Source organism: Ascaphus truei, chromosome 6 (genome assembly GCF_040206685.1).
Source record: "Ascaphus truei isolate aAscTru1 chromosome 6, aAscTru1.hap1, whole genome shotgun sequence".
Lineage (NCBI taxonomy): Eukaryota > Metazoa > Chordata > Amphibia > Anura > Ascaphidae > Ascaphus > Ascaphus truei.
The window spans coordinates 39,668,018-39,691,351 of record NC_134488.1 but is presented as its reverse complement, the minus strand read 5'-3'; the positions used below and the strand labels follow the sequence as shown (position 1 = coordinate 39,691,351).

General features: G+C 41.3%; 1 protein-coding gene across 1 annotated transcript; it reads left to right on the top strand.

Moving 5' to 3' along the window:
- Window positions 1–1,692: 1,692 nt before the first annotated feature.
- On the top strand, window positions 1,693–4,394 carry LOC142496437 (indolethylamine N-methyltransferase-like). The gene is made up of 3 exons (XM_075603133.1): window positions 1,693–1,968; window positions 2,132–2,339; window positions 3,686–4,394. Exons 1-3 carry the CDS (start codon window positions 1,821–1,823, stop codon window positions 4,116–4,118), a joined length of 789 nt encoding a protein of 262 aa, XP_075459248.1. The 5' UTR covers window positions 1,693–1,820; the 3' UTR covers window positions 4,119–4,394.
- The last annotated feature ends 18,940 nt before the right edge of the window (window positions 4,395–23,334 follow it).

Here is a 23,334-nt window from a genome sequence, read left to right as displayed (position 1 = left end):
TAGATAATGTCCCTATTTGTAGTGTTCAGTCAGTTTAATGATGTTGATCAGATCAGGTGAATCTCTGCATAAGTGAAGAGAAAAATATTTCCAAACATAGTGCAACACTGCATACAGTATGAAAATGACACTTAGCCAAATGGTAAACTAATAGTGAAATCCTCAGAGGTAGGAATGAAGAAAGAAATTAAGACGAACAAAAGGACATTTAATAAACATTAAAAAAAAATCACATGTGGAACATTGCAATAGAAACCACTCCACACGCCCGGCAAAAATTCAACATCCTCTTTACAGGAGGTAGGTATTGCGCATAAATCGCGAACTTGCATTGGAGTCGGCTGCCTTTCTCCTCCGGCTGATTCTCCTGGACTCCCCAGTCCATCTTCTGCAGACCAGCTGGTGCGCCTGGGTCTCCCACTAGTGCTGCCTTCTCTCCGTGCTACCGAATGACTTACTGCAGTCCCGCTTGTAATCTCACAAGAGTGGGCGATGGAAAAAAGCTGGTTACAGCTTCTCTCTGCAGTCAGGTTAGACGCTGTCCCAGAGGACACTGAGCACTCCTGTAAGCTCGTTTAGCTGGCAATGGTGCGGGGCTGTGGTCTTCTTCACTCAGGGTGAAAGGAGAAATGCAGCCGCCTCCAATTCAAATTCGCAATGTAAGCGCAATATAAAAAATGTCTTTGGTTGAGGAAAGTACATCATATAAAATTATAAATGATTACATTTGTTGTCTACATTGTATGATTTGTTATACAACCGTTATTACTTTTTTTGAGTTGGTTCCTCACCTCTGTATTTATTTATTTATTTATTTACGTCCTGTCTAGATCCCGGGAAGAACCTCTTAGACCCAGATATCTTTGCATTCGTTTTTTTTTGTTCTTGAATTAGTGCATGTTCTCGGGTTTGGTTTCTCCTTACGAAGGCAACCTTATTATTATTTTTTTTATTTCCAATACTTTTCAGAATCGTTCTCAATTTTGGAATATATATAAATCTTATCAACAAAAAGTTTTTGGGAGTTTGACTTATTGCGCTATGGTGTTTTATTTTTCTTTTCTCTTCCTACGTCCAGCACACAACTACTCTGCATCTGCTTGGGATGTGCCTAATATTGTTTCATAGTACAGTATGCGAGTACAACCGTTGGAGAATACTGCAGATTGTCACGAGAGAGCCCCTACGATATTACCCTATAGTGTCTCCTTCTTTCTCTCTTTTTATTTTTTAATTACATTATTTTAGTTTCCTAATTGTTATATGATTTTCTTATTATTATTTAGCAATGTTTCAGGCATTATTATACTATTTCAGCATTTGCTGCTTACTTTTTTTTTCTTCCATTGTTCATTAAAAAAAAAGAAAAGCCCAGAACCAAATCCAAAACACGAACAAACATGTAGAAACAAAACCCCGTTCAAAACACAATAAAAAAAAATAATGAAACCACAGGTGAAAGTGCACGCTCACACTACTCATACAAATTGCATGAATCACAAAACTCAACATTTTCTAGAAAAATAATCAGGACAGACAGAATTGAGGATACATAGACCACAAAATAATCACAAACTTTGTGTCATGTGTCATGTCAGATGGATCATTTCAATAATTGCCATGTGAAAAAAATGGTATTGCTTTAGCAAACAAGGATCAGCAGCGTCCCACGTGAATGTTTGTGCAGAAGCTAATCACATGCTCTGATAATTGCTGAAATACTGAGATGCCAACCGAGCTTCTACTGTTCTACCTTCTCAAGCTGCAACTTACACGTGCTACATAGAAGTAACAGGATCATTACACAAAGGAGACTCACAATGGAATCCAGTTTCCATACGCATTACCATGATGAAATGTTTGATCCCAACGGGTTTATCAATACATATTTCCATCCTGAAAATAATGATATGTTTGAGGAGTTGATTGTATATCCCATTACACAACTGTTTAAAACATTCTCTTCAGGTACGTTCATTTATAGTTATAGTTGAAGTTCATATATTATCTACAGTACATTTGGGGGGAACTGAAGCATGTGAATAATTTATATTTTCTTCAATACTTTGTAATGTGATAAACAATTTTGTCAAAAAGGTTTATTTTCCTATTTTCTAACCGTTGGGTGCAGGGCGTGTGAGAGGGGAAACCCTGCTAGATGTTACCATTGGACCAACAGCTTTTCATCTCTTATCCGCCTGTGATTTCTTCAAAGAGATCAATGTGATAGAATTTACTGACGCAAATATCAGGGAATTTGAAATGTGGAGGAACAAGGAGCCTGGAGCTGCTGACTGGTCTCACGCTGCAAAAATAGTTTGTGAGCTGGAAGGAAAGAGGTAAAGTATATTTCAGAACAAATAATCATCTTCCAGGTGAGCTAAATTAGACCTTGAGGGAGCTGGAAAATGCAACCATAGAACCTCAATGCTCAATATTAGGCGTGAATGTGTTTAATATACAGTACAGTATATCTACATTACAGAAAGACATGAATGTCAATTCTACAAACTCCAAATTTTCAGTATGAAATTTACATGCAAAACCACAGACTAAAACATAAATAATCAAACAGAATAAATAGTAATGGTAATAAATAGTTCCCAAGTAATGCCTTGCACCTCTTTGATATGCAATGGGGGGCAGGTAGTCTCCTGTTATCTATATAATAATCTCCTTGTAGCCCATCGTTACCAGCTAGCTATGGGGATGTAAATTACTAGATGTCCACTTGGGCTACTATGGGATTACTGTATTAAAAAGTTGTATGTATTTATTGAATTTGTGTCCTCTATTTCTGGTATTCTCTGTCAATCTTGTCCACTTAAAGTCTGATTTCATGGTGTGGATGGGAGTAATGAATGAATTAGATATGACAAATAATGTAGCATTTTTTTTCCAGAATAAACCTTAACCGAGCTTAGTGAATATGGGAAGAATATAACATATGATCATTGGCATATCATATATCATTTAGATTAATGACCATTAAAATAATGTTTATCTTCTAACACGATTAAGACTCGCTTAACGCCATGTAAGTGAATACGGGGTGAGGGTTAAGAGCGTTTAAATTAGATCAATGTCAAATTGGCTAATACAGAGATGTACATTTTAGTGAGTTAATAGTCTAATCTAATAATGCTGCACATTTTCATTAGATAAGTAATCTAATCATTTAATTGTCTGATATTTACAGTGTGTTAATCATGTTACGTATATAGTGCTTTATAGAGAGGTCATATACAGGAGAAGAGAGTAATACAAATATGTATGGATAAGGGCATTAAACAAAACAAAAAAGAGAATTCAATAACAAGAAAGGATAATATAATTCCATGTCTTACATACTCCTTAATTAATGATTATATAAAGGCTGACATCTTTCAATATTTAATCTTTCACTAAGAGTACCTTAAAATTCTACTTTCTGTCATAGTTAAAGAACTCAGTTTTCTGTGTGGAAAGTATGAAAGATGTCAGAAATTGGTAAAACCTGAGAACTGTTGAAATCCATTCTGTACTGCACTGACACAGATAGGGACATATTTACAATGCAGTGTTCTGCTCGTTTGAACTTTTTAATTGTCGTAGTTTATTGAGAGACATGTGTACAGTACATTATTTTCATGTACTGTATCACTGTTTTCTCCAAAACTGAACCCTTTTAATTTTGTAATTTCAGCGAGAAGTGGCAAGGAAAGGAAGACAAAGCAAGAAGAGCAGTGAAACGCGTTGTCAAATGTGATTTCACCAAAGATAACCCTTTAGAGCCTATAGTCCTGCCAAAGGTGGACTGTGTGCTCTCCATGTTTCTCTTATTTGTTGTTAGTAAGGACCACCAGGCTTACCGTAGCAATATGAAAAAACTAGCCTCAATGCTAAAAACTGGGGGACATATGGTACTGTTTGGTCCATTGAATAAATCATACTGTATGGTTGGTGAGCACAAGCTCTCCTGTCTGATACATGATGAGGAGTTTATGAGAGAGGCTGTTTGTGATGCAGGGTTCATCATTGTGGATTTTGATTTATTGCCTACTAAAAAGACCAGCAATTTATCAGATTACAAGCATGCTTTTTTTCTAATAGCACGCAAAGAGAGGGAGGTTAAGTAATATACTCCTGAAAAAAGTAAGGTATTCACCAATTTGTTTATCTGATGCTTTATAAACTGAATGGTAAAGATACAGCAAAAATCTTATTGACTGCAATTAAAATATAAAAGGAATTCACACCAGATACTGTATGTTGTCGTAAGAGTTGCACACAAAATTGTGTTATCTTAAGCATTATATCAAGCAATATCTATAAACTGAAAATAAATAAAAATCAAAGGTGAATTTTATAATCATTAGGGAAGTATAATCTCAAGAGATCAATGCTGATAGTGGGACTTTTTTTCTGATAACAATAATAGGTAATTGGGTCATATACTGTAGTTACTTTCGATTATTCTTTATTCCCGGAATACTATCTTGGTTTTATGATATGTAGTTCCCTTTATTTGTGTAAAAAAAGGATCTGCATATTCCCTCTAAATGATCACAGTTGGTTTCTCCTGCATCTTGTTCTGCGTTTGTGCAATAATCACACACAATCCCAGTAAGCTCTAAGAAACCCCCAAAATACCAATATATATATATATATATATATATATATATATATATATATATATATATATATATATATATATATATATATATATGTTTCAATTGGAGTGCTACTGGGCGTGGCTAAATGTATACAATGACAGACAGAAAAGCCCAGAGCTGCATCCAATATGATAAAAAGACACAGTGAAATACCTATAAATCTCTTGAAAAAGGGTCATTTGGTTAAACCATTTGGCCAAAGCATTAGAAGCAATAGAAGCATTATAAGCCAGCAAGCCACGTCAAGGCAGACCCCAGTTTGCAGGTCATAACACTAACTGATTACAATTCTTATTTACCTCTATAATTAAAAGAATTAGACCTGCAGGTCTCTTGCATACAGCTGGTTTGTACGGATCCAATGTTGATCATTCGTCCTTTAAATAATAATTTCAATCAGTTAGTGTTAGGACCTGCAAACTGGGGTCTGCCTTGATGTGGCTTGAGGGATTATAATGTGTTGGCTAAAGGGTTTAACTAAATGACCCTTTTTCAAGAGATATATAGGTATTTCACTGTGTATTTTTGTCATATTGGATGTAGCTCTGGGCTTTTCTATCTGTGTTGTATATATGTGTGAAATATTCATAATGAACCTTCATTGGGAATTACAGTCTGTTTCCTAATACCTGCCTGGGTTTAACCTGAAAGTTGTGTCCATGACTTGTGCTACATTTGCAAGGCATAGACACCATCACAACAAACCTATAAACCTTTGTTTTTTTAATGCTCCTGCATACCATGTGACTATATGAATGGATATGTGCACGTCCTAGGTAGATATGGGCAAAATATTTGTGTATGCTCACAAAGGTGGAAAATTGCTGAGATTACTGACTAGCGTAAAAAAAAACCCACAAATTTTTACCAGTGACCCCGACCTTCACAAACACTTACTAAAAAGCTTTTAAATATTAGTGCATTTCATCAATATTAACATATAATTTTTAGAAGCACCATATGCATTATTTGAAGGGTGCTGGACTGCTGGTATCCACAGAACTCCGTTAAATACTTAACGATATGTTAACATCCGCATAGTCATGGTTCTGTTGTATCCGAAACATCACAAGCTGGGTTCTAATGACCCAATCAGCAGCTTACAGCAAGAAAATAAATTATATCATCACAATATTTTCAACATTCGCAATTTGGAAAAATCACGTTCTCTCTCTGTCACCAAAACTCAATAAGTTAAATACAATTTCTCATCTGCCATTTTTTTTATTTCATCATTTGCAGTCATAATAAGTATTGAGTAAGGAGGGGCAGAAGAGTGTATAGCCTTAAAGTGAGGAGGAGACTTTTGTAAGTGATTCAGAGTTTAATTGGAAGCCAGGAGAGGGATTTTAGCAGGGAGACGCTGAGACAGATTTAGGAGAGTGAACAGATTCTAGCAGGAGTGTTTAGGATAGATTGTAAGGGAGACAGGTGGGAGGTCGCGAAGGCCGGACAGTGACAGTTTACAATAGTCGAGACGGGAGAGAATGAGGGCCTGCATTAGAGTTTTAGCAGTAGAGGGACAGAGGAATGGGCGTGTCTTTGCAATGTTACAGAGATAAAATGTACAGCTTTTAGCTACATAGTAAATATGAAAGGCGAATGTGAGGGAGGAGTCAAATGTGACAATTAGGCAGTGTACTTGCGATACTGGGTGTATGATAGTACTACCAACAGTGATGCAGAAGGAGGTAGTAGGGCCATGTTGGGAAGAAGTGTGAGGAGTGCCGTCTTAAAGCTAGGACCCCCTTAAACCTCCCTTCCCAGGCTCAATACCCACTTAAAAACACATGTTCAGTACCCCCTCTCCAGGTCCAAAACCCCATTATAGCAATTTCCCCAGGCCCAGTATCACAATATACCGTCTCCCCAGGCCCAATACCACCTACATGCCCAGTACCCACTTTCACCCCACTCCCCAGACCCAGTACCCCCTTATACCCACTCCCCAAGTCCAGTACCCCCTACATTTACCCTCCGAGGACCCAGTACCTTCTAGATGTCCAGTACCCCGTTATATCCCCCTGCCCAGGCCAAATACCCATTAAACCCTTCTCCCCAATTCCAGTACCCCCTTTTCTCCCTCCAGGAATTCCTTATACCCTCCCCACCATACCCATTACCTTCTTATATTCCCCCCAGATCCATTAACTCTTTATACAACCCCTGTATCTATCCAATACCTTCTTATATCCCCTCCCTCCTTGTCCATTAGCTTACATCCCTCCCCCTTCTGTCACCTTCTTATATCAGTCCCCTATCTTATTTCTTCTTATATCCCCTCTCGCAGGCCATTAACATGTTATATCTCCCCCACCCCTAGTCCATTACCTCCTTATATTCCCCCCAGGTCCATTACCTCTTATATCCCCTCCTCCCAGGTCACAAACATTCCAATAATACCTCCCACCCAGGTTCATTACCTCCTCATATCCCCCCCACCCGGGTCATTACCACTTAATATCCCTTCCCCCCTGATCCTTAGCTCTTTATAATACCCCCATCACCTCATTACCTCTTTCTAATCCCTCCCCCAAGGTACATTTCAGGGGGCCTGTTCATATTTTTTTCCTGGGCCCAACGATTTCTATGGGCGGCCATGGGCTGTGGTCTGATTAGAGAGTCAAAGACAGAGAAGAGTTGCATGGTTTACGCTTGTGAGTGTTGATTAGTTAAGAAAAGCAGGTTTTTTAAACCTGAGAGAGGACAGAGATGAAGAGGATAGTATACATTTGAAGTTAAGGAAATCTGTGAGAGTGTAAGAGTTCCTAAAGAGGTGTTTAGAGGAACTAGTGCAGGAGCAGAGCATGCATGTGTCGCAGTTTAGCCAGGGGCTGGGGTCAGATGGGTGAGATTGGGAGGGCAAGAGAGAGGCATGTAGATCAACAGAGAAGGATAGGGCAGAGTTGAAGTTCCTGACTGGGTTGTCAGAGTCTGTAGTGGGGCTGAGAGAGGAGATGGAGGACCACAAAGTGGAGTCAAGAGGCGAGAGATTAATGAAACGCAGGTTTCTGCAGAAATTAGGGATAGATGGAGGTGGACAAGGGGAGAGAGAGAAAATGAGATAAAATGATGATCAGAAGAGGAAAGGGGGAACTGGAGAAGTCAGAGAACAAAAAGTTAGGCCAGGTAGTAGCCATCCTTTTTGGTGCTTGCAAGAGATGGTCAATTTGTTTGGGTGGTTTTGGATCCTCCACGGATCGTCCGGTTCCTTTGGTCTGCGGATTCTCAAAAAGAGCAATTGGACATTTGCCGATTTTTTGTTTTTACTGACAATACATTCCACGGATTCCGCAATCCACCGAAAGATTTTAAGAATCCATTCCTCGGATTCAGCATTCTTAGAATCCGTCAGCGGATTGTGGAATCTGTGGAATGTATTGTTACAATTGCATCCAATGGTAGTTTTGGATTAATCCAAATGGCTTCAAACTGTAAAAATTCGTTTGTGGATTCTTCACCGTGGAACGGATTTTGAATGGCAAACTCGGAAAATGTAGCGAAACGGATTTGGACTGGTTTTCCCATCTCTAATGCTGGCTGCAGTCCATTAGTGAAAGCCAAAAAAGAGGTTATAGATAGAAAGTGGCAAGCGCAATGGAGAGAAGGGTCATCAATATGGTAGTTGGAGTCCCCAAGGAGAAGAATAGGAGCGTCGGAGGAGAAAAAGAAGGAGAGCTAGAATTCAAAGGGAGAGAAAAAGACAGAACAGGGATATGTAGTTGTAGGTGGGCGATTGATGACCGCCATGTTCAAAATCAGAGGAGAAAAAATCTGGACAGTGTGAGCATTAAAGGAAGGAAAGAGAGAGAGTGATGGGAAGGGTTCGGTAATGGCAGATTGAGAAGAGGAGGAGCCCCACACCTCCACCCCTGCCATCAGGGCAAGGAGTGTGGGAGAAAGAAAAGGCCACGACCAGAGAGGGCAGCTTCAAGTGCAGAGTCAGACAGAATGAGCCAAGTCTCAGTTATAGAAAGAGGAGCAGAGAGTGAGAGAAAAAAATGTCATATACTGAGAGGAATTTGTTATTTAGGGACTGTGCATTCCAAAGGGTACAGGATAAAAGTAGAGGTGATGGATGTTAACAAGGATGGGAATGTGGTTAGAGGGGTTAATACCACAAGGAGGTGAAGTTGTTTTTGGGAGGCAAATATGAGAGCATGTAGTAATAAGACAGGGACCAGGATTGGGAGAGATGTCTCCAGAAGCAAGGAGGAGAAGCATGGAAAGAAAGAGGATATGTGAGGACAATATGTAGGGGTGTGTTATAAGGCAGGGGGTATACCTGTGTGGAGTCAATGGCACAAATAAAAGAGCAGTTCATGTGAACTGAGAAGCGGAGAAGGAAGGAGAGATGGGGAAATATGAACAAAGTTATTTTTTATTTATTTTTTATTTTTAACTTTGCTATTGGGCTGGGATTATTTTTCCTGCTTTTGGGTATTTTTTACTGGCCATTAGGCCAGTTTTTATTTTTGTTTGTTATGGTTGGGCATTGACACTTTTGGGCCTATGCACTAAGAAGCAATAAGCCACTTATTGCCACCTTTTTGCCAAAAAAGCCTACAGCAATTCAGTAAGCAGTTATCAGCGATAAGAGACCATTTCGGCAATTTTACGCCGATAAGCCACTTATCGTCAGCTTTTCAAACTCATGCTATTCTAGTAGCCCCAATTATCTTATCGAGGCTAATCGTGGCTCTAGAATAGAGATTCTCTCAAAATCATCCCACCACGAAAGTTGACAAGAAGGTGGTGAGAAGCTGTCGATAAGCGGCAAGACGGGACTTAGAAAAAAAATGTTTTTTTCCTGCATCAGATTGATGCCGGGAGTCTCCAGAGCAGATCCCCATTAATATCAGCATCGGAGATACCCGGTATGAATCCCATGCAATAAAAATGCATTTACAGGCAACTTCATTACCTTAGCGGCTAACTACAAAGGCAATGAAGGGGTTAAGGAACAGCAGCACCTTTATTGGGGTCAGAGGGGATGAGTGAAGTGGGTTCTTGGTCAATCATTCACCCCCTCTACCCCCAATAAATATTACAATATGTAATAACCACCAATACACAACCCATCCAACCCCTGTGCCCCCACAAAAAAACTATCATTAATTTTTTTATACACAGGATATATACCAGAGGCCTACGGGGTGACTGGCTGGTCTCCATGGGTGTCCGTGGGCCTCAAGGTGGCACCTGAAGGTGTCTGTGGGCCTCCAGGTTGTCCCCGTGGGTGTCTGAAGGCCCTTGGGTGGTCCTCGACTGTGTATGGGACCCTCGGGTGGCCCCCACAAGTGTTTCCAGCGGGTGTCTGTGGTACCTCAGGTGGTCTCTGTGGGTGTCCAGGGGTCATCGGGTGTCCTCGTGGGTGCCGAGGGGTCCTCGGGTGGTCCCTGCGGGTGTCTGGGGGCCCTTGGGTGGACCCTGGCTTCTATACCAATCCTGTTCCCCCTCTCTTGCTTTTCCCTCCTTTGAGATTCACATTGTCCAGATCTTATCTCCTCTCCCTGTCCATTTGGCGGTCATCTATCGCCCACCTACCTCTACTCATCCCCCTTCTGCCTTTCTCTCCTCAGACTCCTCTGTTCTTCTCCTTGGGGACTTCAATTGCCACATTGATGACCCCTCTCTCCCTTGGGTTTCCCACTTTCTTTCTCTAACCTCTTCTTTTGGCCTTCAACAGTGGACTGCAGCCAGCACCCACAAGGATGGCCACTACTTAGACCTGGTTTTCACTAAAAACTTATCTCTCTCTGATTTCTCCATTTCCCCTTTTCCTCTCTCTGACCATCACCTCATCTCATTCTCTCTATCTCGCTTCTCCCCTTCTCCACCTGCATCTACCCCCCAGTTCTGCAGAAACCTGCGCTCTATTCACTTACCTGACTTTGAGACCACTTTAAGCTCCACCCTCTCCTCTCTCAGCTCTGCTACAGACCCTGACAACCTGGTCAGGAACTACAACTCTGCCTTGTCCTCGTCTCTTGATCTACATGCCCCGCTTTCTCTCTGCCGCACTCGCCCTTCTAACCCTAGACCCTGGCTAAATTCCCACACGCGGATGCTGCGTTCCTCCACTCGTTCCTCTGAACGCCTCTGGAGGAAGTCTCATACTCTCGCAGACTTCCTTCACTACAAATTTATGCTATTCTGTTTCAACTCTGCCCTCTCGCAACCTAAACAAGCCTACTTTTCTTCACTAATCAACATGCACAAGTCTAACCCACGCCGACTGTTCTCTGTCTTTGATACTCTACTCAAACCACCCTCAGCTGCCTCTCCTTCCTCCATCTCCGCTCAGGACTTTGCTGACTATTTTAAGGAAAAGGTGGAATCCATACGTCCAATCCTTGAGTCTTTTTCCACTGTCTCAGAGGAGGATGTGTCGCTGTTGATCACCTCTTCTGCCTCTACCACTTGCCCTCTTGACCCCATTCCCTCAATCTCCTAAAACCTCTTGCTCCTACTATAATCCCTACGCTCACACACATTTTTAACTCCTTCCTCTGCTCTGGAACCTTTCCATCCTCCTTCAAACATGCAACAGTCATACCATTACTCAATAACAGCAAGCTTGGCCCTACCTGTCTTTCTAACTTTCGAACTGTCTCCCTCCTGCCTTTTTCCTCTAAACTCCTTGAACGTCTTGTATTCTCTCGCTTGCTCCAATTTACTCATCACCTATTCTCTGCTAGACACTCTACAATCTGGCTTCCGCACTGCTCACTCCACAGAAACAGCCCTCACTAAAATAACTAACGACCTCTATGCTGCCAAAGACAGAGGTCATTACACTCTGCTCATATTACTCAACCTCTCTGCAGCATTTGACACCGTGGACCACCCTCTTCTCCTTCTCATTCTCCATACTCTTGGTTTTCGGAATAAAGCTCTATCATGGATCTCATCCTACCTCTCCTATCGTACTTTCAGTGTCTCTTCTGCTAACACCTCCTCCTCTATTGATCTCTCTGTGGGGGTATCCCAGGGCACTGTCCTGGGACCTCTTCTCTTTTCTCTGTACACATTCTCTCTAGGTGACCTAATAACATATTTTGGGTTTAATTATCACCTCTATGCTGACGACACACAAATATACTTTTCAACAACCGACCTTACACCTGATGTACAAACCAAAGTTTCTGAATGTCTCTCTGCTATATCATCCTGAATGGCCCTTCACCGCCTTAAACTCAACATGGCTAAAACAGAGCTCCTTATACTTCCTCCCAAACCTGGCCCTACTACCTCCTTCCACATTACTGTTGGAAATACGATCATTCAACCAGTAGCCCAAGCACGCTGCCTAAGGGTCACACTCCACTCCTCTCTCACATTCGCCCCTCACATTCAAAACATATCTAAAACCTGACGCTTTTCCTCCGCAATATAACAAAGATACGCCCTTTCCTCTGTTGCTCGACTGCTAAAACTCTGACTCAGGCCCTCCTTCTCTCCCGTCTTGATTACTGTATCCTCTTGCTGTCCGGCCTTCCTGCCTCTCATCTGTCTCCCCTACAATCTATCCTAAACGCTGCTGAAAGAGTCACGCTAATCTTTCCTAGATCTGTCTCAGCATCTCCCCTCATGAAATCCCTCTCCTGGCTTCCTATCAAATCCCGCATCTCACACTCCATTCTTCTCCTCACTTTTAAAGCTTTACACTCTTCTGCCCCTCCTTACATCTCAGCCCTAATTTCTCGTTATGCACCATCCAGACTCTTGCGTTCTTCTCAAGGATGTCTTCTTTTTACCCCCTTTGTATCTTATGCCCTCTCCCGCCTTAAACCTTTTTCGCTGACTGCCCCACACCTCTGGAATGCCTTTCCTCTCAGTACCCGACTAGCACCCTCTCTATCCACCTTTAAGACACAACTTAAGACACACTTGCTTAAAGAAGCATATGAATAGCACTGTGGATATTCTGAACACATGATACATAAAGCTTGGCCCCCTGCAGACGCACTTACCAGAACTCCCTCCTACTGTCTCTGTACATTCACCCTACCTACCAAATAGACTGTAAGCTCCCCAGGGCAGGGACTCCTCTTCCTTAATGTTACGTTTATGTCTAAAGCACTTATTCCCCTGATCTGTTATTTATATTATCTGTTATTTATTTGATTACCATATGTATTACTACTGTGAAGCGCTATGTACATTAATGGCGCTATATAAATAAAGACATACAATACAATACAAAATAACTATTATCCAGATATGGATATTTTTATTATCCCATATAATGGGTTCTTTTGCCCATTATTAAATAAAACATTAGCCAGCATAAATAAATTAAATAAACCTTTCTACTTATCCCTGCCATCATGAATGGTGTCCTGATCAGCATACTGCAGGTCGTCCGTTGCCAGAAAGAATACAAGACAAAATAAAATATAATGGTCCTTAACCCCTTAATTACCTTAGCAGTTAACAACCACTATAGTAATTATGGGGTTTACCCACCCTCCCCCGCTACCCACCCGGGAGGACTATACACCCACCCCGGACCTACTATACCAACCCTGTATCCATTGATTGGCATAGTGGTATATCATACCCATATAATATTGGCATGATAAGCCACTAGAGCAGTCAATAGTCACCCTAATAAAAAACATGGCAGGCAAAAATACCCAATCATAACACAAATACATAAGCACCTAAACACCACAATTCAAGACATAAAAGCAGTATCCAACCAATTAAATACATAAAAGCACTAGACAAACAATCAAGTAAATAAATAAAAGCACTAATCAATGAAACAATTAAATAATTTTAATCAGTAGCCAACAAATCCATTAATTAATAAAACCAATAGCCAACACATCAATTAAAAGCATGACCAAAACAAGACATAATTATTTTAAAATGCTAAACAATCGAATAAATAAATAAAAACAAGCCATCAAAATTACAAACAATTTAATCCAAACAATAAACTGAAATAGAAAAAAAACACTCAATAGAAAGCAAGCATAATCCAAAAAATGCAGTGGTAAACACTATATTTATCTGTACCCTAAAGGGGCACAGATTAATACATTATCACTCAATGGGCAATGTGAAACATGAAAATACAAAAACACAATAAAAAAACCTGTAAAAAAAACATTCAATATTTTTCTTACTTTTAAAGGTGTTGACCCTCCGAATCCCGGCCTATCAGGACGCTCTGTGACATCATCAAAGTCCATCCACCTTGAAGATCTGGGACGGGTAACAAAATTCTTCTTTTTATCTTCTATCAGCTTCTTCTTTCTTCATCTGTCATTATTTCTTTCTTTTCTTCATCTACTTTCTTCATCTGTTAATCCAAAACCCAATGGAAAATCCACAACACGATGTTGACTTGTTGGCTTCTTGAGCTTAAATGAGGCGTCCAGGCCTTATATAGTCACATTTTCAGGTCAGATGGTACAGCTCCAATCTGATTGGACGCTGTATCATGTGGTCGCCTCTTTTTTTTTTTGGAGAAGGTTGTGACGTCATCTCCAAGGGAGGTATGTCACATCCTTCAAACCACATGGCTGTATCCCATGGTATTACAACCAATGGGATTGAAGACAATCCATTGGTTGGTGTACCATGTGATAGGTTACATTAGTTCAAAAAGATGTGACGTCACTTTAGGCTATTGATAAACACAGTGTTAGCCAATGCATTTTTTGGAAAATGCTTGTTTTCTATCCACTAAGGTAATTAAGCTATTTTCATTTGTATTATTAGGGTACGGGAGCAGGGTGTCTCTTGAGCCAAACTGCATTGATTTCAGCCTCAGGGACCCCTGCTTCCCAAGATACAGGCCTCGTTATGGGGTGCTGATATCTCCTATGCATTGAAATGTTCCGCGTCACGAGACCGTGGGAATCAAATGCATAGGAGATACTGGCACCCGATTACGGGGCCTATATTTTGGGAAGCAGGGGGTTCTGAACCTCAAATCAACGCGATTCTGCTCCAGAGACCACCTGCTCATCTACTCAAGAAATAACATTTAAATTTAAAAAATAATTCATTTCTGTCGAGGTTTTAGCAGAGAGAGACAGCTCTTTCTCTCTGCAACAGATAGAACTCACCGTGTGAGCCCTTTTCAGAGGGGCGATCATCTCATCGCCGGCTATTCACTATTTTTGCAAATGTTGCTATCACTGGTATTCGGGGCTTTCTGCATGCTGTTATAGCAACGCTGTCTTCTGTATTCCCCACACTCTCCATCATCATCACTTCTAAGAACCAAAGAGGAAAGTTCATTGTGGCTGGAAGCAGCAGTTTTTTCGGTTATATATATTGATTTATTATTTCATCACATCTGTATATTCATTATTCCTATCACAACTATTGGTCACAATATTGCACTATATACAGTATGTGTCATCTAGTGCCATTTCACATTCTTATTCACTAATTACTACCACTAGAGCGCCGGTTGATTTTTAACTGATGGCAGAGACAAGGCTTCTCTCACATTGCTGAGATTGGCATTAACAAAGTTTACGTTGAGCAGATTGTTCCCTGGTGGTATCACAACCAGGTCTAGACAACATGTCTTCATTGAAATCACACATTATAATTCACTTTGTTGCCAGCTATCTCTTTAAAACAAGGCAAAAAAACTATTTATTTCAGTCAACTGGGATAATAAAAACATTACAAAATTACAAACATTAATGGAGTCCCAGAAAAAGCATGGTGGCCGGCACGGAGGTGTGCATTCCAGAGAGGTTGGCAGCAGATCAGGGGCCTGTACCAAGAGCAGATGCCTAGATAGACAATTATAGGGATAAGGCGAGAAGAAGAGACCTCCTAGTGGCTGGTGCAACAAGTATTGGTGTCAGATCCAGCGGCGGGTAGAGGTGCGGTGGCGGGGACGATGGCAGCCTGTGTGGAGCAGGAGGCTGGCCTGGAAGAGTGGAGAGCCGCAAAGAAGGCGACAGGAGAAGCTCGCAGCCCTCAGAGCGGCTGATCCCCTGAATACCTTAATTAATTTTTCAGCCAATTTATTTTTTTCTTCCTTCATCACGCGAGCCATTCCCATAGCCATCACGGGGCACGAGTTGGCCCCCCCGATCTAATCTCTTGGGATAAAACTATTTATAAACTGCATAGAGGTAAGTTGTTATATGCTCTTTTTCCTTTGCTGATTTATTATGCCATCATTAACCAAGTAGATTTAGGGAAAGAACACTAATTAACAGATAAATGTAGGAAAACATATAGTATCACCTGAAGAAAAAGCATTAATTTTTTTCACAAGAAAACAATAAGTACAAATAATACGTTAAAGGTGATTCAATATTTCTAAGGAAGTGAATTATATTGATAATATTGAGATGTTCAAGAAAAAACTAAGTTGTCTGTTATGTGGGAATTCCTCTTTAAGGGAAATTGTACATTGAAATATTGACCTGATAAGTGGGACTATGGGGGCTATGCACTAAGCTCAAGGCTTTTGCGTCCGGATGAAAACAAAAAGCACGTCCGTTAAAAAGTGAGGCCGGAGATGCGATTCACTAAGGCCTTGAGCCCATTTTCTAACGTACGAGCTCAAAACAGCCACAGCGTACGTGTTGCTTTTTTCCCTCTGCTAGCGTTCTTAAACTTTACGTACACTAGCTGATAGAAAAAAAATCCGCTTGGAACATTTGCATGGAGATTTGGCATCTCCATGCAAGGCTGTTACAGGCGATCGGACACTAAATAAATACATTTTAATAATAGTGTACATGAGCAGGGGGTCTCCTGAGCTGAACCACATTGGTTTCAGGTCCGGGGCACCCCTACTTCAGGAGATACAGGCCCCGTTATGGGGTGCCGGTATCCCCTGCACTTTCAAGCTCCCGCGTCATGTGACCGGGATATTTACATTCTGCAGAGGATACCGGCACCCCATAAAGTGTCCTGTATCTCCTGAAGTTGGGGGTTCCCGAGGCTGAAACCAATGCGGTTCAACTCAGGAGACCCCCTACACATCTACACTACTGTGAAAACACACATATCAATAAACAATAATTCCTTACCATAGCAGCTATCTGCAATTGTAATGAAGCTGCATTAATGTACATTTTAATAATAGTGTGCGGGAGAAGGGGGTCCCCTGAGCTGAACCGCATTGATTTCTGCCTCAGAGACACCCAGCTTCCCGAGATACAGGGCAAGGTATGGGGCATCGGGTGCCCGTGTCGCCTCCATCTTTATAACGTCACATACGCGACGTGGACGCTATAAACATGGCAGCGACACTGGCACCGATGCCCCAAACTGGGGCCTGTAACTCAGGAATCAGGGGGTCTCTGAGGAAGAAATCAATGCGGTTCTGCTCAGGGGACCCTCTGCTCCCGCACACTATTAATAAAAATACATTAAAGCAGCTTCATTACCTTGGCGGGTAACCGCTAAGGCAATGAAGGGGTTAAGACACAATAGCATGTTTATTGGGGACAATTGCCCCCAATAAACATAGCAATATACAACACACATCCCCAGCCCCCTAACACATACAATACAGTAATGGGCAAAATAACTATTATCCACATATGGATAATAGATTATTTGGCCATTATTAAACACATAAAGCAGCATTAATAGATTGTGTTCTATGTACCCCCTGGCAATGATGGGCACCCACTCTTCATACATTCATTTGTACAGTGGGATATATATATATATATATATACATATATATATATATATATATATATATATATATATATATATATATATATATATATATATATATATATATACACACATATATATACACACACTTTCTTCACTTGCTTTCAGTAACCTTTTGACACCTCTAGCCATAAAACACATCCACACCGGGGGAAGGAACAGCACAGATAACATTCCAAGAGACACTGTTTTTAAGTATACCTTTTGCTTCATTCATTGTAACATCGCCGGAAGAAGAGATCAGTGTATCTCGAAAGCTCGCACAAATAAAAGCATTTCATTAGCCACAGAACGGTATCATCTATTTATTTTTTGATTATTGAAGCTCGGCTAACACGGTACTGATACCTTTATGGTGACATAAATAAATATATTTATGTCACCAAAATATACATTGTACTGTGGTGTGTTTACAATAAACCATTTTTAAACAACAACATCGTATTACATTTTATTCCATCTTTCTTTTCAACATTATTATCCAACCTTTACAACAAATAGTCACCTATTGTTCCACGATTTATAAATAATACTACCTACTGCTGCGGCCGAGTTTATTCGAGCATTTGCCCGTTCTCGGCCGCAGCAGTAACCTGGCGCGCGCCGGAGGGTGCCGGGCGCGCGCCGAAGCCTCGGAGGAGAGGCCCGCCGATCGGAGCTTCCCCCTCTCCTTACCGGGTCTGCCGGGTCCCCCGGAACATCCCGCCGCCGTCGTGACATCCACGCGACACCAGGGCTCCCTCGGGGAGCCCTGGGCACTCGTACAGGTGGCACAGGCACCCGATGATGCGTGACCGCGCATCGGTGATGCGCGGCACGCTGAGGGAGTGTGGCTCGCAAGCCGGGACATTTCCCGGCTTGCGGAATGAGCCGCACTCGGATAAAGTGTGCCGCCTGTGTATTACGCATTTACATCCCGGGCAACGCCGGGTATATCAGCTAGTATATATATATATATATATATATATATATATATATATATATGCTGTATATACATACATATATATATATATATATATATATATATATATATATATATGTATATATATATATACATATATATATATAAAGTAAAAGAAAAAAGCGCCCAATCCTAGTGCATTACTGTGCAAAAAAGATTTAATTCTCAATAAAAGACTCATAAAAATAAACTCACAAACATAAGAGTTAAAAAAGCATTGTATGAGTAATACTTTGTATTTTTGATTTTTGGACTTTGTTTGGACTCCAGAGGAACTTTGACCAAGTTTGGTAGTGGGTCCACAGCACATCTCTTTTAACTATGTATTTTGGTGATGTATTGATTGCACAGTTATAATTATTTATTTTGGTAATTTTGTATTTTAGATTTTCACATATAAAATTGTTTATTATTATATTTTGGTACTATCACACTATACCCATTTTATTTAAGCAATTTAGGTGCCAAATTGGTTAATTGACGCATAACTATATAAATAGTCTGACGCACATCCGTCAGATATCCCCTGATGAAATCACCTGAGTGTGAAGAAACGCGTAGGGAAGAGTGTTTTTGAGCTGCTGGTATAGTGCTGGTACATTTTTATACCATTCTTCACTGCCCATTCACTACGGACACTGGTGGGACATTAAAGAGACTTCTCTGAATATCCCTTGCCTTGCGGAGTCACGAAGAACAGACCTCACATCCGGAATTTACTTAGAGTGAGGAGGACTTCCGGGTCACACTTTGGCTATCTTAATCCTGTATTCCCTGCCAGATGTCGGTTCAGAAGAGCTGGGACTACACAGACGGAGGGTTTGGCGCGCAAGCAGAGGCATTCCGTGGGCGGTTGGCGAATGAGTATACTCATTACATGCTTTAACTTTTTATTTGTTTGTGAGTTTGCATTTGTTGGTTCTATTCATTTTTATTAAATTGTATTTTTTCATGCTGCACTAGGATCCGGCGCTTTCTTTTCTTGTTGTTCGCAGATTCCTGGGAGTTCGTTGGTCCTTGCGGAGAGCAGCCAGATCCTACACATGGACCCTTGGTTTGATTGAACATTTTTTTCAATATTTTTCATTTTCATTTTTTATTTTTATTTTTTTATATTTTTTTCATATATATATTTTTTAATTTTTTAATTTTTTTGATATTCATACTTTTTTTAATTAATCTTAATATCATCCAAGAGTGTTGCATGTGTGTAGAAATAGATCCTTCATGACATCTAGTGCTCATTCATAACCATATTTATTATTTCACTGGTTAGTACATTTTTTTCAGCAGCTTTTTAACCATCAGCACATATAGCTTTTATTATTCATCACATTGTGTGTATTTTTATTAATGTGAGTCAATCAGCCATTTTATTTATTAAATAGTCTAATGCCAGTTCCATATTGTTATATATATTAGTATATTAGTATTGTTTATCCACAATTGTCAGTATACACCCAAGGAGCGCAGTCTTTTTTTCTCTTTTATATATATATATATATATATATATATATATATATATATATATATATATATATATATATATATGTATATATACAAATGAATGTGTGAAGGGTGGGTATCGAGCCAGAGTGGCTTAACCCCTTAATTACCTTTGTGGTTATTATACAATAAGGTGATTAAGGGATTCATTGATATCAGAATGTAATTGCAATGTATTGGCTATGTATTTTGTTGGCAACGGAGGACACGGAATTTGCTGTCGAGGGGGCTTCTTATTGATGAGGTCAGTAGAACTTTATTTTATTATGCTAGTTAATGTGTTTAATAATGGGCAAATAATCTATTATACCTATCTGGATAATAGTTATTTTGCACATTATTGTACTGTATGTGTTGGGGGGGGGGGGGTTGATGTATTTAATGTATTGGTCAGGTTTAGTTTTTTTACATATATGGTTGGTTCCTTTTGGTCTGCGGGGGACCTATGGAGACCACCTGCAGTCTCCTCGGGCTTGTCACGGGTAAACGGCTGCCGGGTCCACAGGGGGACACTTGCGGGGAAGAACCGGTGGCCCCACATCTGTGGGGGCACCGCAGACCCGTAGCATCCACCCAAGGGCCCCCAGACCCCCATGGGAACCACCAAAGGCCCCTCAGACACCTGTGGATCTGACAGCCGCAGCCTACCCATGGGGACCCCATTGGGGCCCATGGTAATCTGAGGAGACCACCTGGTGGACCACGGCACTTGGCAGATCCACGCATAGGCCTCCAGACCCTGTTTGAAAAATGGTGCTGGGCTACTGTGAGGTCTGTGAGGTGACCCGTCAGGCCAACCGGAGACTCCCTTGGGCCTGGGGTATTAACCCTGTATGTAAAATAATAAATCATGTATTTATGGGGGGGCACAGTGGGTGAGTTATGTATAGAATAAATATAATAATGTTTATTGCGAGCTGTGTATAGTTTTTCTTGTGGGTTCTGGGGGTGGGGGAAGGGGGTATTGTTCCCAAGGGTATGTGGGTAGGCCTCCCGCCTGTGTTAGTCGGTGAGGGTGGTTAGGCCTCACGGGATGGGTAGTGGGGGAGGGTATTTATGCCTCCCGAGTGGTGGGTGAGGGTGTGTTAACCCCTTAATGACTGTAGTGGTTAATGACCGCTAAGGTGATTATGGGGTTATGGGCTATTTTTATTCTTGTGTATTTGTTTTGCAGAACCGGAGGGACATGGGCAGGATGAAGAAAAGGATGAAGACGGCCTTCATCGTGGGTGCCTGTAAAATGTAAGTGTAATATGTATTTACTGTATTTATTGTAATTTATATGTATTTAAAATGGGCAAATGCATTATTATCCCTATGTGGATAATAGTAATTTTGCCCATTACTGTATTGTATGTGTTAGGGGGGTGTATTTAGTTATAAATATTGTTTAGTATTTTTGGAGGCACACCATTGGTACCGCAGACCTGCGGGTACCCCGGACCCTCGCTGGCGGACACCGTGACGGCCATGGGGACCCCCGTACTCCCGCAGGTGCCCCCGCACTCCCACGGGGACACCCGTGGGGTCAGCTGGGGACACTCACGCGATCCCTGGCCTCCCTCGGGGACCACCGTGGGGTCAGCCGGGGACCCCCGCCGGCCTGTTGTATGAGTTTCGCACATGCAAAAATGTAAACAAACAAATTTTTCAAAAGTCCAGCTTTTTTTGCGGCTATCTTGAGCTGACGTGTTTTCTTGAACGCAACTTTCTTGTTCGCTAAGGTTGCGTAGCTTAGTGCATCCCGCATAAGGGCAGAATTGAATGCAAACAGGTTAACGAACGTGCAAAGTTGGACTTAGAAATAATCCTGAAAAAAGTCAGTTTTAAACGCAAAAGTGTCTGTTTGCATGGCTCTGTGAATCGTGTTCAGCGCAACACCACGTTCTAAGAGCACTTTGCGTTCTAAAAATGACTTATCGGAGCTTAGTGCAAGACCCCCTATATCTTTAAATTTACTAATTTCACAGGCTTAAAGTAACAGCTTTAATTGAGCTGTGTTCTGCTGGAGCAAAGGTATTAACTCGTTCTGCTTTAATCACACATTAATAGTTCTGAGACAAAAACCCTTCATTATAATGTTAGCAATGCTTACCTAAACCACGACTGTGAACTTTACTAGAGGTAACTCATAAAAAGGAAACACAGTGCCAATATCGTAAAGAAAAATAGGGTGGAAAATTCTCTCTTGATTTAAGCAACATGTACAGCATAAATTAGACTGAGTTCTTAGCCAAGGTCTTTTATTTATACACAAGCAGTGTTTGGATCGTTGTCTTGGCACGATCTGCTGAAATGTACATTGTACTCTCCACATGGGGCGAGCCAACAGACAGCGGAGTTCATCTGTAAGGCTGAGGGCCTGCTGCCTGCGTTGCACGTGCGCCCGCAAGGCTTGCGGCGCATGCAGCCGAATTACCCAGTCTGCAGAGAGCTGCAGGGGGGAAAGACAGGGGGGGGGGAGCGTGACGGGGGTGCAGCCATGACGTAACCTGGCAGGTTCGCCCTTATTGGCTGAACTGCTGGGGGCGTGGCCTAGCGCTCCGTCATGATGCCTGATATAAATTCTCTTAAGAACAGGAGTTTCTGTCTGTGCAGCACGGAAGCCCCCCTCGCGCTGCAGTAATCAGCGGGGACCTGCCCTAAGGCATTAACACTGTAACAATAGGAGAAAAAAATTGGAGACATAATCTGGTTGACAAGGACCATCCAACTGGCATCTTCTTATAGTCAATTAAAAAAAATCAGTGGGAGCGATGGAGTTCAAAGATAAACAAACTGATAAGGGGTATGGGACTGCTTTTGGCTTGAATGGCATTTAACGTGAGATTGATCTCCCATACCCCTTTATTGGCGCTAAGTGAAAACCAGCTAAGGAATTTACCTTACCTTACTTTTACTGGTCACTTAAATTTTACATATGTCCACCATGGGGTCTCGGTGCTGCAAAGACAGCTTCTCCAAATGAACTTTGAGGGAGGCAGAGCTGTCAATCATCGATTTGCTTCATAAAGACGCACCCCACAATGCCTTGATATTTTCTTCGTCTCTAGCCACAGTCGTTCCAGAACCGTTTGTCACCCCTTATTTTCCACTTCTCCCTCTTATCCAGATCAATAATTAACTTAATAAGACTGATCAATGCATAAAGTGCCATTTTCCAATAAATGGAAGATGTTGCATGTAGATCAAGATGAGCCGATTTTTTAAGCTCTGGACAATGAAAAAATGGCATATTTTACAATACATTTTGAGAGGGCAAGTAAGAAGGGGACAGCTAATAATGTGCTGTTCAGAGAAACCCTCTGACAAAGAAACACAGCTCATCCAGTTTTTAACAAGGGTTTCGTGCATGACAGTTAAATTATAACTGAGAAAGTCTGGGTAGGTGACAATATGCTACATGCAAAGATTATAGTGGAATGCTACAGTATTTTTTAAGTAGGAGCTGATTGGTGACACACATGGATCCAAAGAATCGTGTTTACTTATATCTTTTATAGGCATTGTAATAGACCAAAAGAC

What these genes read in the sequence shown, in the direction of transcription:
- LOC142496437 (XM_075603133.1), top strand. Translation starts at nt 1,821, where the DNA reads ATGGAATCCAGTTTCCATACGCATTACCATGATGAAATGTTTGATCCC. An exon ending in GTTTAAAACATTCTCTTCAG is followed by an intron (nt 1,969 to 2,131) that starts GTACGTTCATTT and finishes CGTTGGGTGCAG; the next exon opens with GGCGTGTGAGAGGGGAAACC. An exon ending in TGTGAGCTGGAAGGAAAGAG is followed by an intron (nt 2,340 to 3,685) that starts GTAAAGTATATT and finishes TTGTAATTTCAG; the next exon opens with CGAGAAGTGGCAAGGAAAGG.